At 37.9% G+C, this 14,766-nt stretch overlaps 1 protein-coding gene across 5 annotated transcripts in view; it reads left to right on the plus strand.

Moving 5' to 3' along the window:
• Positions 1 to 14,766, plus strand: part of BBS4 (Bardet-Biedl syndrome 4) — a 51,871-nt gene that overhangs the window by 3,891 nt on the left and 33,214 nt on the right. For 4 of the 5 annotated variants that reach the window (XM_054451550.2, XM_054451548.2, XM_054451547.2 and 1 more), the window contains exon 2: positions 4,792 to 4,843. The exons of the other annotated variant lie outside the window; for it this stretch is intronic. In XM_054451550.2, coding sequence (XP_054307525.1) covers positions 4,792 to 4,843 — 52 coding nt within the window. The remainder of the gene's footprint in view (positions 1 to 4,791; positions 4,844 to 14,766) is intronic. 5 annotated transcript variants of the gene reach the window in all.

Raw genomic sequence — 14,766 nt, forward strand, 5'->3', positions numbered from 1 at the left:
TCTATATAAATCCTATGAAAGAGGTTGAGTGGGCTAATAGAATCCTTTCCATCTCAAAATGTTCTGGAAAGTCTTGAGTAAAAGACTCATCAAAAAAATAATTCTACTTTGTGCAGAAAGAAGGGTTGCTGACCTTTGAAGGTGCTTTTTGAGTCTTTAACATTCTTTAGTAATATATTCCCCAAAGTTAAGAAATTCTAGTTAGATTTTAAAAAATTGAGTTCTTTAACATTGTTGAGGTATAATACACATACCATAAAATTTACTCAATTTAAGTACATAGTTAGATCAGTTTTAGTAAATTTATATAGTTGCACAACTGTCATCAGAGACTGCTTTTAAAACATGTCCATCACTCCAAAAGGGTTCCTTGTGTCAATGGAATTGCTGGGTTGTATTGTTTAAGTATTTGTTTAAAAAAACAGAAACAAGTCTGCCTAACTTTTCTGCAGGCTATATAGGAGTTAACATTTCCATGAGCAATGCATGAGGGTTGTGATTTTTCCACATCCCTGTCAACACTTGGTTTGTCAGTTTGTTTTTATTTAGCTATTGTAGTGGATGGGTAGTGATGGTGTATGGTGGTTTTAATTTGTATTTCCTTTATGAATAATGATATTGAAGATTTTTTATATGTTTATTTTCCACCCATATCTCTTTGGTGAAATGTCTCTATAAATTTTTGTGCATTTTAAAATCAAGATCATTAACCCTCATTTGGGCTCAAGTGATCCTTCCACCTCAACCTCCCGAGTAGCTGGGACCACAGGTGCAGGCCATGCTTGGCTAATTTTTGTATATTTTGTAGAGGCGGGGTTTCGCCATGTTGCCCAGGCTGGTCTTAAACTCCTGAACTCAAGCAATCGGCCTGCCTCACATAAGTATTCTCTTTTATTTTGAGGATTAATTTTTGTTGTTGTGAAATATATCCTACCTGTAAAAGAGTGGTTAAAATGTCGTATGTATGCTTTAAAGGATAATATAATGAAAACTTGTGTTCCTACTGCACAGGTTAGGAAATGGGTCATTAAAAACTTCCTAAATGCCTCTCTCCTACTGCATTTTCCTTCATCCAAATCAGATGTAGTGTTTCTTCAATTTTATATTAATATTTTGTATTTTTTATAGTTTTACCATATATTTTTATATATATCCTTAATATATTAGTTTTTAAAATTTGTTATTAACCTTCAGTTTATTCATTATTTCAACACTGTATAGTATCCTCTTGTAGTAAAGTATGTCAATTAACTTATCCATTCCCCTAGATGGAGATCGGGATTATTTCTGGTTTTTAGTTATTAAAAACAATGCTGCTGCTGGGTGCAGTGGCTTACGCCTGTAATCCCAGCACTTTGGGAGGCCGAGGCTGCAGATCACGAGGTCAAGAGATCGAGACCATCCTGGCCAACATGGTGAAACCCCGTCTCTACTAAAAATACAAAAATTAGCTGGATGCGGTGGTGCGTGCCTGTAGTCCCTGCTACTCGGGAGGCTGAGGCGGGAGAATCACTTGAACCCAGGAGGCGGAGGTTGCAGTGAGCCAAGATTGCGCCACTGCACTTCAGCTTGGCAGAGTGAGACTTCGTCTCAAAAAAAAAAAAAAAAGCTGCTATAAATAGGGCCAGGACTAAGGAAAGGTAAGTGAGGTGCTTAGGGTTCACATTTTATGGAGTAAGAGTAAGTACTTTCTTAAGGTTTGTACCCTAGGTTCTTTACATGCCTCACTTTAGTCCTAGCCCTGGGCATTATTATGTAGGTCTTCTGATGCAATATCTAAGAGTTTCTGTAAGGTATACCTAGAAATAGATTGCTAGGTAATGGAGTAACTTTATTACTTATAGGAAACTATATGGTGGTTGTAACAATTTATGCTTCTACCACCAGTCATTATGGTGGATGTAAAATTATGTCTTAATGTGATAATTTACATTGCAATTTTTTTTTTTTTTTTTTTGAGACAGAGTCTCGCTCTGTCACCCAGGCTGGAGTGCAGTGGCGTGATCTTGGCTCACTGCAACCTCTGCCTCCTGGGCTCAAGTGATCTTTCCACCTCAGCCTCCCGAGTAGCTGGGACCACAGGTGCAAGCCACACTTGGCTAATTTTTGTATATTTTGTAGAGGCAGGGTTTCGTCATGTTGCCCAGGCTGGTCTTAAACTCCTGAACTCAAGCAATCGGCCTACCTCAGCCTACCGAAGTGCTGGGATTAGAGGTGTGAGCCACCACACCTGGCTGTTTGTTTTGAGCCTGTTCCTCAGGCTGGAGTGCAGTGGTCCAATCATGGCTTGCTGCAACTCAGCCTCCTGGGCTTAAGAGATCCTCCCACCTCAGCCTCCTGAGTAGCTAGGACTAAGGGCACCTGCCACTATGCCTGGCTAATTTCTAAAGTTTTTTTATAGAGGCAGGGTCTCGCTATTTTGCCCAGGCTAGTCTCAAATTTCTAGGCTTATGTGATCCTCCTGCCTCGGCCTCCAAAGTGCTGGGATTATAGATCTGAGCCACCACACCTGGCTGATCTATCTGTCTTAAACTGGAGAATTTCATTTTTTTCTACCTCCTTTCTTTTTTTAAAAAAACTGAATTTCCATCAGTTCCCCCTCCCTTTCTGCTCCTCTTATTTCATTCCTTGGAAGTTATACTTTGCCTTCCTTTAATGAGTACCAAAGAAATTAAAAAATACATGTTTACTGTAAGTCCAGACCTAAATGTTGCTAATACAGGGACCATCAAATGCTTTACTACCATCTGTTGCCATCTGCAAATGTATGCCATTGTTGTTTAGTTTTGTAGTTCTTAATGTATTTTAATTAAACACCACAAATTATGCTTCTTGTTTTATTCAGTCAGTAGATGCTTAGAATACTTGCTTATTTTACCAGTTCGTTTGCTTATTCCACTCCTTCGTTCTGGGATTATTTTTCTTTTTCCTAATATATATTTTCATTAAAAGTTTACTTGGTGAGAATCTAAAAACTCTGAAATTCTGAAAGTTTTAAAAATTTGCCTTTGTTGTTGAAAATTAGTTTTGATGGATGAGAGAATCTAGATCAGGTGTTGGCAAACCTTTTTCTGTAAAGGGCCAGATAGTAAATATCGCGGGCTTTGTGGGCCATAGAGTCTCTGTGACAACTACTCAACAATGCTGTTGTAGGACAAAAGCAACCATAGACATTATGTAAACATGAGTGTGGGTATGTTCCAACAAAATTTTGTTTATAGACACTGAAATTTGACTCAGAATTTTCAGTGTTAAAATATTATTTTTTGAATTTTTTTAACCATTTAAAAATGTAAAAATCATTCTTAGCTTGTAGACCAAATAAACAGGATGGATTTGACCTGTGGGCCATAGTTTGCTGATCTCTGGTCTAAATTAACATTCATTTTACTTAGTACCTGACACTGGAGTAATTATTCTTATGATGTCTTATTGTGATATTGTCTTCCATTTTTAATTGTTGAAGAGCCAGCTGTCAGTCTGTCTTTTTTGTTTTTCTTTTCTTCTTCTTTTTTTTTTTTTTTTGAAATGGAGTTGTGCTCTTATCACCCAAGCTGGAGTGCAGTGGCGTAATCTTGGCCCACTGCAACCTCTGCCTCCTGGGTTCAAGCGATTTTCCTGCCTCAGCCTCCCAAGTAGCTGGGATTACAGGTGCCTGCCACCACACCCAGCTAATTTTTGTATTTTTAGTAGAAATGGGGTTTTACCATGTTGGCCAGGCTGGTGTTGAACTCCTAACCTCAGGTGATCCACCTGCCTTGGCCTCCCAAAGTGCTGCAATTACAGGCGCCAGGCATGGCATCTAGCCTTTCTTTTTTCTTTTGAGACGGAGTCTTGCTCTGTCGCCCAGGCTGGGGGGCGATGGTACGATCTCGGCTCATTGCAACCTCTGCTTCCCAAGTTCAAACCATTCTCCTGCCTCAGCCTCCCAAGTAGCTGGGACTATAGGCATGTGCCACCATGCCAAGCTAATTTTTATATATTTAGTAGAGACGGGGTTTCACCGTGTTGGCCAGGCTGGTCTTGAACTCCTGACCTCAAGTGATCCTCTTGCCTTGGCCTCCCAAATAACTGACCTTTCTTTGTTGGAAATCTAGTGATATATTTTCTTGTTTGGCTGCTTTTAAGAGCTGCTTCTTGTCTCTGGTGCAGTTCGTTATGATGTATCTAAGTATGTATTTATTTTCATTTAACCTGGTCAGGATTTGTTGAGTATCCAGAAACTAAGGATTGGTGTTTCTCATTACATCTGGAAAAATTTGAGCCATTATTTTTGCTTATATTGTGGTTATGTCATAGGAAGTTGATAAAAGAAAAATTCATTTGATGTTTTCTATGAGGTTATAGTGTAAAATAACTATCTCCCTTTTAGAATTGAGTGCTAGACAGTTTCTGTGTAGATGATCTCATAAGCTTCCTTTTATCAAACAGTGATCACTTTTTTGGTTTGGCTGCTGAGAAGTATGGTATCAAGTATAATACTCATATGAGGTGTTTAAGAACTTAGTATATTTCTTATGCACATTTTACTATATACTATAATTATACATTAAAAATGCACATTGTAAATATTATAAATATGCATTATACATTGTTAATAGTTTGGATAGCAAAAGTATGACTTGACATTTGTTTTTTAAACCATATTTAAAATAATTCTATCAGAATATGGATTTAATGGATTAATTGCATAATTGATGAGCTACTGATTATTCTTGTTATTTGGATGCTTCTTTAAGTTAGCAAGTTTATATTGTGGTGCTTCAATATAGACTACTTATTTTATTTCAGAGAACTCAATTTCCTGTATCTACTGAGTCTCAAAAACCCCGGCAGAAAAAAGGTCTGTATGCAATTTCATTGTATGTGTATATTTGCACAGATTTCTCTCTCTCTCTTTTTTTTTTTTTTTTTTTGGAGGCAGAGTCTCACTGTTGCCCAGGCTGGAGTGCAGTAGTGCAATCTCGGCTCACTGCAACCTTTGCCTCTGGGGCTCAAGCAGTTCTCCTGCCTCAGCCTCCCGAGTAGCTGGGATTACAGGCTCATGCCACCACACCTGGCTAACTTTTGTGTTTTAGTAGAGATGAGGTTTCACTGTGTTTGCCAGGCTGGTGTCGAACTCCTGACCTCAGGTGTTCACCTGAGGTGATCTGCCCACCTTGGCCTCCCAAAGTGTTGGGATTACAGGCGTGAGCCACTGCGCCCGGCAGATTTCTCTCTCTTGTTGATTCTTTTATCTATTCTATATGATTTCAAAATGAGTGTTGGGGAAAGAAATAATAGTCTAAATGTTCTGTCACATCTAGCTTTTATTTAATAGAGTTATTAGATATTAGGAGGTTGGTCTGACCTGGAAATTATTTAAATGGGGTTTGATTATTATGTAAGTGTGTACTAATTTTCTGCTTCTGGAAAAACCACTCTATGAAGTTCCAGATATCTTTTTGCTTTGTTGGTTTCTAGTTTAATTCTATTGTGGGTAGAGAACATTCTTTATATGGTTTGTTTTACGGCCCACAGTGTGGCCTGTGTTGGTGAATGTCTCATGTGCACTTGGAAAGAATGTGTATTCTGCTCTTGTTGGAGGTAGCATTCTGTAAATGTCAATTAGGTCAAGTTGGTTGATAGTGTTCTGTATATACTTACAATTACAGATATTCATATTCTTACTGATGTAGTTACTGATTGGAAGGGTGATAGAAGAGTGTTGAAGTGTGCAAATGTAATTGTGGATTTGTTTCTACTTTCAGTTCTATCAATTTTTGATTTGTGTATTTTGAAGATCTGTTGTTGGATGCATATACATTTAGGATTGTCTGATTTCTTGGTAAATTGACCCGTTTGTCATTATGTAATATTCCTCTTCAATTTCTGATAATATTCCTTGTTTGAAGTCTACTTTGCCTGATAATATTTTAGTTTTAGTCATTTTAGTTTTGTTTTGGCCAGTATTTGAATGGTATCAACGTATAATTTTCGTAGAGTAAAATTCCCTTTTTTTAGTACAAATTCTGAGTTTCGACAAATGAAACTAGCCATGTAACCACTACTAGCACCATAATCAAGTTATAAAAGTTTAATTACTCCCCCAAAAGTCACCTTTACTTTGTAGTAAACCACTTCTTCCATTCCCAATTGCTGGCAGCCATTAATCTGTTTCTTTCTTCCTAGTTTTGCCTTTCTTGGAATGCCAAATAAATGGAATCATACATTATTATTATTTTGAGAGAGAGAGGGTCTCGCTCTGTCACCCAAGCTAGAGTGCAGTGGTGTGATTATAGCTCACTGCAACCTGAAACTCTTGGGTTCAAATGGTCTTCCCCAGTAGCTGGGTCTATAGGTGCATGCCACCATGCCTGGCTAATTTTTAAAATTTTTTTTATAGAAACGGGTGTCTGGCTCTGTTGCCCAGGCTGGTTTTGAACTTCTGACTTCAAGTGATACTCCATCTTCGGCCTCCTGAAGTACTGGAATTACAGGCATGGGCTATTGCAACTGGGTTATGTAAATTTTTCAGTGGCTTTTAAACCTCATATAATGTTTGTTGGTTTGTTTGTTTTTGAGGCGGAGGCTGGCTCTGTCACCCAGGCTGGAGTGCAGTGGTGGGATCTCGGCTCACTGCAACCTCCACCTCCTGGGTTCAAGTGATTCTGCTGTTTCAGCCTCCCAAGTAGCTGGGATTATTGGCATGAACCACCATGCCTGGCTAATTTTTTTATTTTTAGTACAGATGGGGTTTCACCACGTTGGCCAGGCTGGTCTTGAACTCCTGACCTCAAGTGATCCACCTGCTTTGGCCCCCCAAAGTACTGGGATTACAGGCATGAGCCACTGCATCCAGCCCAATATAGGGAAGTATTAACAGAAGAACTATCATCCTTAAGGATTAACGGGACTTCAACAAATTAAAAAAGTAGTACTTTGAATAAAAAGCTGTCACATTTTACTGTGAAATCCTTAGACTTTTTTCTAAACCTCTAGTTCAGGTTTTTTCAGCTTTGGCATGAATGATATTTTGAGCAAGATAAATCTTTGTTGAAGTTGTCCTGTATATTGTAGGATGGTTAACAACATCCCTGGCTTCTACCTGGTAGATGACAGTAGCACTTAATTGTAACAACCAAAAGTGTCTCCAGATGTTGTCAGTTATTCCTTCTGGGGCAAAATTGTTCCCACTTGAGAACCACTCCTCTGGTTAAGTAGTATAATACTTGGAAATAGAAGGCAGGAAGTTGGTAAGTGCATAAAGAATTCACACAGAAGTTGGATTAGCAAGCTGAGGGACGTTATTTGAACAAGTAGCAATTGGAGGCATTTTGACTGAGAATGGATATTGTGCCTCTCCCTCACCCTTTCCTCCTCAGCTTGAGAGGTCCATATTCCTAGTTTGACTCTTTAGTTTTGAGGGTGATGACTGCCAACTGTGGAAGGGATAAACAGATTTCTATTTGGTATTTTTGTCCAAATATATCAGGACTTTTTCAAGAACAGGCAATGAAATTGTTGATCAGAACTACTTGGTGGTTCTGAGAAAATAATATCCTACATGAGGCTACTGAAGTCCTCTTCCTTTTGCCCCATGATGTGACCTTAGGTGACTTTCTTCTTGGCTTTCAGCTGAAGATCTTACCCATCATTGAGGTGAGTGAACTGATTTACTGCTTGAGTCTATTTCCTTCCTTAAAGGAGTCTTCATTGAAAACTTTACCCATTTTAGGGTGGCCATAGCTGAGGATGAGTTTTGTCCACAACCTGAGACAACATACTCACTATGTAAGAAACCTGATCTTAGCTTGATATCTGGTTTTAGAGTAATTGTTTAATAGAATAATTTATTATTGTAAAATATACATAAAATTTGCCATTTTTAAGTGTGTAAGTCAGTGGCATTAAGTACATTTACAAAGTTGTGCAGCCATCACCACTGTCCATTTCTAGAAGTGTTTCATCATTCCAGACAGAAACACTGTACCCATTAAACAATAAATCTCCACATCCCCTTGTCTCCCCAGATCCTGGTAATCTCCATTCTGTTTTCTGTATCTATGAATTTGACTATTCTAGGTTTTTCATATAAGGTGAATCATACAATATTTGCCCTTTTCTGTCTGGCTTATTCCACTCAGCATTTTCAAGATTCATTCATGTTGTAGCATGTGTCAGAATTTCATTCCTTTTTAAGGTTGAATAATATTCTAGTGTATGTATATATCACATTTTGTTTATCTGTCTGTTGATGGGCATTTGTGTTGTTTTCCTTAGAGTCTTTATATGTCAATAATTCTTAAAGAATTTAAAAGTTGTAGAAACTAGGAATTTTGTAGATATTCTAGAAATATGTCATTTCCTGTACTGTATATAATAATTTATTCTACAGACTAATTACTGTGTATATATTTGGTTCTCAGACGTGATTTTGATTTTTAGATGCTGTACATGCTCTTCATTAATCTTTTCCTTTTGCTAATTTTGGTTGTTGTATATATAGAATTGTAGAGTTACAAGGTAATTTAGTTGTTACCTAATTCACCCTAAAGTCTACATGAAACCAGTCTCACAGTCTTTGATAAGTAGTTATCAAATCTCACTATTTCTACTGTGATAGTGAATGACTTATATTGATTAGCTTTTTGAAAGAATAGTTTATCTTACTTGTCTTGGTATCCTCACCTCTGAGTCTATTTGTCTATTGTAATCTGGCTTTTGCCCCACCGCTCCACTAATTAAATTGATGAGCTAAGCATTGTTTTTTTTTTTTTTTTTTCCACTGCAACCTCTGCCTCCCGGGTTCAAGTGATTCTCTTGCCTCAGCTTCCCGTGTAGCTGGTATTACAGGCGCCCACCACCAAGCCTGGCTAATTTTTTGTATTTTTAGTAGAAACGGGGTTTCAATATGTTGGCCAGACTGGCATCGAACTCCTGACCTCATGATCCACCCCAAAGCCTCCCAAAGTTCTGGGATTACAGGTGTGAGCCACCGTGCCTGGCCCAATTCTGTTTAATTTTTGAGGAACAATGTTAACTTCTAATTTAAATGGAAGGTAGTATATATCTAATTTTTCCCTATTATTTTTAATTTCAATGCTAGTAAATCTTTAAATCTGAAGTACACATATCTTGAATTTTGACAGATATGTATACTCGTGTACATATTTATATTCCTGTAATCATCAGATCAAATTAAATGTTTTTATCACCTAGAAAGTTTCCTCATGCCTTTTTCCAGTTAAGTCTTCTGCTTCACTTCGCCAGATGCAACCACCATTCTGATTTCTGCCTGTATAAATTGATTTTGAACTTTCCTATAAGTTGTGCTTGAACTTCACACAAAGGGAGCCATACAGTATCTACTATTTAGCTTTTGGCAACTTTCATACAACATGTTGTTTTGGAAATTCATCCATGTTGTTATATGTATCAGTAGTTCTTTTATTTAAAAAATGCTGTTTAGTATTCAGTTGCATGAATATATCACTGTTTGTCCATTCTCCTGTTAATGAATATTTGCAATGTTTCTAGTTTTTGAGTACTGTGAAAGTTTCTATGAACATCTATTTATTTAGAGATGGAGTCTCGCTTTATTGCCCAGGCTGGAGTGCAGTGGTGCGATCTCAGCTCACTGTAACCTCCATCTCCCAGGTTCAATAGATTCTTCAGCTTCAGCCTCCTGAGTAGCTGGGACTACAGGTGCGTGCCACCATGCCCGGCTAATTTTTGTATTTTTAGTAGAGACGGGGTTTCACCATATTGGCCAGGCTGGTCTTGAATTCCTGACCTCATGATCCGCCCACCTCTGCCTCCCAAAGTGCTGGAATTACAGGCATGAGCCACCACACCCGGCCTGAACGTTTATTTACTGGTCTTTTTTTGTGTGTGCATGTGGCATGTGTTTTCACTTGAATAAGGAGTGGAATTGCTGGGTCATATGTGAACTGTTTGTTTTAACTTTATAATAAACTGCCAAAGTATTTTCCAAAGTGGTTGTACAATTTTACCCTACCACCAGCAACGTGTGAGGATTCTGTTTGCCTACATTCTTGCCAACATTTGTTACTATCAGTCTTTTTCATATTAGACTTGCTGGTGGGCGTATTGTGTTTTATTGTGATTTTAATTTGCATTACACTAATGACTAGTGATGTTGAACACCTTTTCATATACTTATTGGTCATATCTTTTGTGTAGTGCCTGCTCAAGTTTTTTGCCTATTTTTAAATTTCTTTTTTCCTTATTATTGATTTGTGAGACTTCTTTATATATTCTGAATGTAAGTCCTTTGTCTGTTATATGTGTGGTAAATATTTCCCCCCAGCCTGTGTTTTACTACTTTCGTTTTATTAAGGTATCTTTTAATGATCAAAAGTTTTAATTTTGATGAAGGCCAATTTACTATTATTTTTCTTTTGTGATTAATGCCTTCTCTGTCTTGTCTAGGAAATCTTGATCCTTACCCCAGACTGAGTTGTGTGTCCCCTCCCTTTTCTGCATTAATATTGCAGAAGTTAATTTTTTGGTTTTAGAAAATGTCTAATTTGGCTCAATCAGTAATTTTTGATATCTTTCTATTGAAATATATATACAGGAAAGTACATACATAAATCATAATTGTACTGTGCAGTGAATTTTTCAAAGTAAACATACCCATGTAATCACCACCTAGATTAAGGTATAGAATATTATCAGTGCCCTCCAGGCCGCCTCCTTATTCCCTACCAGTCATTAACCACCCCTCCCGAAGGTAGTAACTTGTATTTAACTTCCATCTTCTAGATCAGTTTTGCCTGCTTTTGAATTTAATGTAAATGGAATTGTGCAGTGTGTACTTTTTAATATCTGGCTTCTTTGCTCAGAATTGTGTTTGTGAGATTCATCTATGTTGTTGCATGTAGTAGTGGTTGGTTGTTTTCTTCCTTGTTATATATATGCTATTATGGGGCTCTACCTAAGTCTATTGATTTTATACTTGATGAACATTTGGGATATTTTGATTGTGATGTATTATGAATAATGCCACCATGAAGAGTCTTGTACATGTTTTTTGGTACACATACATACTTAGGAGTAGGATTTTCAGGGTCACCAAGAAGGATATTTTTAGGCTTAGTAAATATTAGCAAGTAATTTTTAAAATGCGGTTAATATAATCACCATGTGTAAAATAAAGGTGTACAAACACACACATACACTTGCTCATATGCTTATATGTGCATAGAAATTCCTTGAAAATACTCAAGAAATGCTTCACCTCTGGTGAGGGATAGGAATGGAATGGGTCTTTTGTTTAGTATCCTATGTGCCCTTTGAATTTTGTTTTACTGTAAGTATGTATTTTTAAGAAAACCAACTATTTATTTTTAAAAATCATTTGAAAGTCTTCCTACTTTGGTATATGAAAAGCGCTGTTTAAAAAAAAAAAACAGAAAAGCTTTAAAATCATTATTTTCTTGAGACGGAGTCTTGCTCTGTCGCCAGGCTGGAGTGCAGTGGTGCGATCTCTGCTCACCACAACCTTTGCCTCCCGGATTCAAGCAATTCTCCTGCCTCAGCCTCCCAAGTAGCTGGGACTACAGGTGTGTGCCACCAGGCCCAGCTAATTTTTTTTTTTTTTTTGTATTTTTAATAGAGACGGGGTTTCACCATGTTGTCCAGGATGGTCTCGATCTCTTGACCTCGTGATCTGCCTGCCTCGGCCTCCCAAAGTGCTGGGATTACAGGCATGAGCCACTGTGCCTGGCCGCTTTAAAATCATTAATGTTGTATTGCTCAGTTATGTCTAATTGACAGCCCAAACATTTACATTGTAATATTAGAAAATCCTTTATGATTGGGCAGAAACTTGGTTTAATGGGTTACCTTGGAGACCTGGGTTATAGTCCTGCCTCTTCCATTAACTACTTGTTGAATGTGGACAATTTACTTAACCTTTAGGGCCTTAATTTCCTCCTTTGTAATGTGAGAATGTTCTCTGAATTGCATAACTCACTGGCCTTATGTGAATATTCAGTGGAATAATAAGAGAGAAAAACTTTGAGATACATACACACACCCTTAACAAGGATATAATTGTTAAATTTTGATTTGAGGAAATAAGCTATAAAGTAAAACCATAATTAGCTAATCTTTTATATGACTTTTTTTCTTCCTCATTTCAAGCTAATGAGAAGCAAACAAACTGGATAGCAGCAGTATAATTAAAAAATTAAAGGCCAGCTTCTAGCATGTATTCTTGAGTCAATACTGATTCAGCCTAGTCTCTTCCTCTTCCTTCATCGTCATTTATGTCCCTGAACAGAGTAGATGTTTCTCTTGATCCTGGGCCTGTTTGCCCTCAGATCCAGTCCTTGCCTTCTCTTCTCTTTTTGGTATAGTGAGGAGCTGACTCTTGCAGCCTCCTTTTCTTTCCAGGCTTCTGTGTCAGCAGTTTCTGGCTGGATTAGCAAGTGGAGGAACTGGCAGGAGATTAGAAGGCAAGAGGAAGGAGAAGACAGGGCTTGCCTACCCGACCTTCAGGCTTCAGAGTCATAGTGGCTTTTTGCTCATGCAGACTTCTGATTTGTCTCACCATTCCCTGTTGGGCCTCTCATTTCTTCCATTGCCTGTTCTCTGCATTAAAGTCCTTGTGTTTCAAATCCTCAAGTGGTTTTTTGTTAGGCTTTGACTGATACAGGGCTCAAAATGATAGTAATGAAAATGTCTTACATTTATATTCTTGTCAAGATTTGTTATCTCTTTTGATACCGCAAATATCCTATTGAGGTAGAAAAGTGTTATAATTCCTGTTTGGCATGAGGAAATTAACATTTATTGAATGACCATTTTCAGATTCTTTGGATTTTCGGGTGAAAATTATAGGGGGGATAAATGGAGGCCCAGAGAAGTGAAATAACTTGCCCTAGGCCCCATAGAAGGCTGGTATTGAATCAAGATTGAAATTCTACATGTGAAAACTTTTATGTGCTACATGTCTGCTAGTCCTGGAAGAAATCCTTTCTTTGATGAATATTTTTTTTTTTAAAAAGGCTTTAGTTGCAATGTATTTACAAAAGCCTTATTTAGTAAATTTTGCAACGAAAAATCTGAACCATAATAGTTTTCTGCTTAGTACTTATATAGCTAGCATACTATCCCTAGCATTAATCAAAGTGTCATGTAAAGGTTTGATTTTTGAGCCTAAGCAGAATTTGAAATTCTTCTGAGAGAATTTAGCACCTAGGGCAAACTACAGGGGAGAATTCTTGAGGTGTCATGTTTATTCACTTCCGGAATTGTTTAAAATATGTCAGGTGCATCCTTAAAGGGAGAAAGAAGGGGAAGAGATGTTACAAAAGAGTAGAATGGGGCAAGAGAAGTGGCAAGGGAGTATTGTTGCTAGGTTGCCAGCCTTCTGCCCCCACTGTCTTGGTGATGGTGGAGGGGTAGTGTGGTAGCTGGGATATGAATGAGGTCTTTTTTATAACTCACTAAAAGCCATTACCTTGTCTTCATCTCGTCAGCTGGCTACCTGACTTCTGTGGTAACACAGGCTCCTGAAATGTAGCATTGGAGATGATCACTCTGCTTTATTGCAAAATAGGGGAGACTGCTCTGCATTTACATGCTTATGTTTTGTGGAGGATCTTTCAACTAGTAATTCTCATAATACCTGTGAAAGCATGTAAGAATCAGCATCTCCATTTTTAGGGGGAGTTGGAGTGAGCAATGATTTGGAATACCAGAAATTCAACTTATATATTTACAGGTAAAATTCGAATTGTAAGTTCAGGATTCATTGATTCTAGGGATTTCTGAGGTATCCAGAATTCCTTCATCTTTGATGATAAGTAGATAATAATGGTAATAAAAATAACAGCAACAGGCCCAGTACAGTGGCCCACACCTGTAATCCCAGCACTTTGGGAGACTGAGGCAGGTGGATCACTTGAGGTCAGGAGTTCAAGACCAGCCTGGCGGACATGGCAAAACCCCATTTCTACTAAAAATGCAAAAATTAGCTGAGCATAGTGGCGTGTGCCTGTAATCCCAGCTACTCAGTAGGTTGAGTCATAAGAATCGTTTGAATCTGGGAGGTGGAGATTGCAGTGAGCTAAGATCGCGCCACTGCACTCCGGCCTTTATGACAGAACTCGACTCCATCTCAAAAAAAAAACAAAAAAGAAAGCAAAAAAACAGCAACAATAATAGGTAACATTTCTTTAAGGCTTACTATGTACCAGGCACTATTTGAACCTCTTTATATATTAGGTAATTTGATACTCACAACTCTATGAGGATGAGTATTTTATTTCCTGGCCCTTCTATTTAAAAGTAAAACACCCCACCCGGCACTGTTTCTCTTCCCTGCTTTATTTTTCTCCATAGAAAAATATCACTCATAAGTGTCACATACTTTATTATCTATCCTGTGTGGTAGCAGCCCCTGCCCTCAATTATAAGCTCCATGAAATCAGGGAGTCAGTTTTGTTCACTGCTGTATTCCCAGTGCCTAGAACAGTGCCTGGAACATGGTAGGTGCCCAGCAAATATTGGTTGAGTGAATGAGTCTTGGTTTTACAGATGAGAAAACTATAAATTTCCCAGGTCACACATTTGGTAATAGGACAGTTGTGTACACTGAAATGTTCTCTAAAATATTTGATGGAACGAAAATTCTTTTAGCTTTTGGACAGCTACATCTCCAAGAGTGTGAAATGACCTTCAGCACTGGATTTGGTGGATTTTCCTTTTTCTAATCCCTAGGGTTCCATTTAATGAGCGTTTGGGTTCTTG

The sequence above is a fragment of the Pongo pygmaeus genome, chromosome 16 (assembly GCF_028885625.2).
Source record: "Pongo pygmaeus isolate AG05252 chromosome 16, NHGRI_mPonPyg2-v2.0_pri, whole genome shotgun sequence".
Lineage (NCBI taxonomy): Eukaryota > Metazoa > Chordata > Mammalia > Primates > Hominidae > Pongo > Pongo pygmaeus.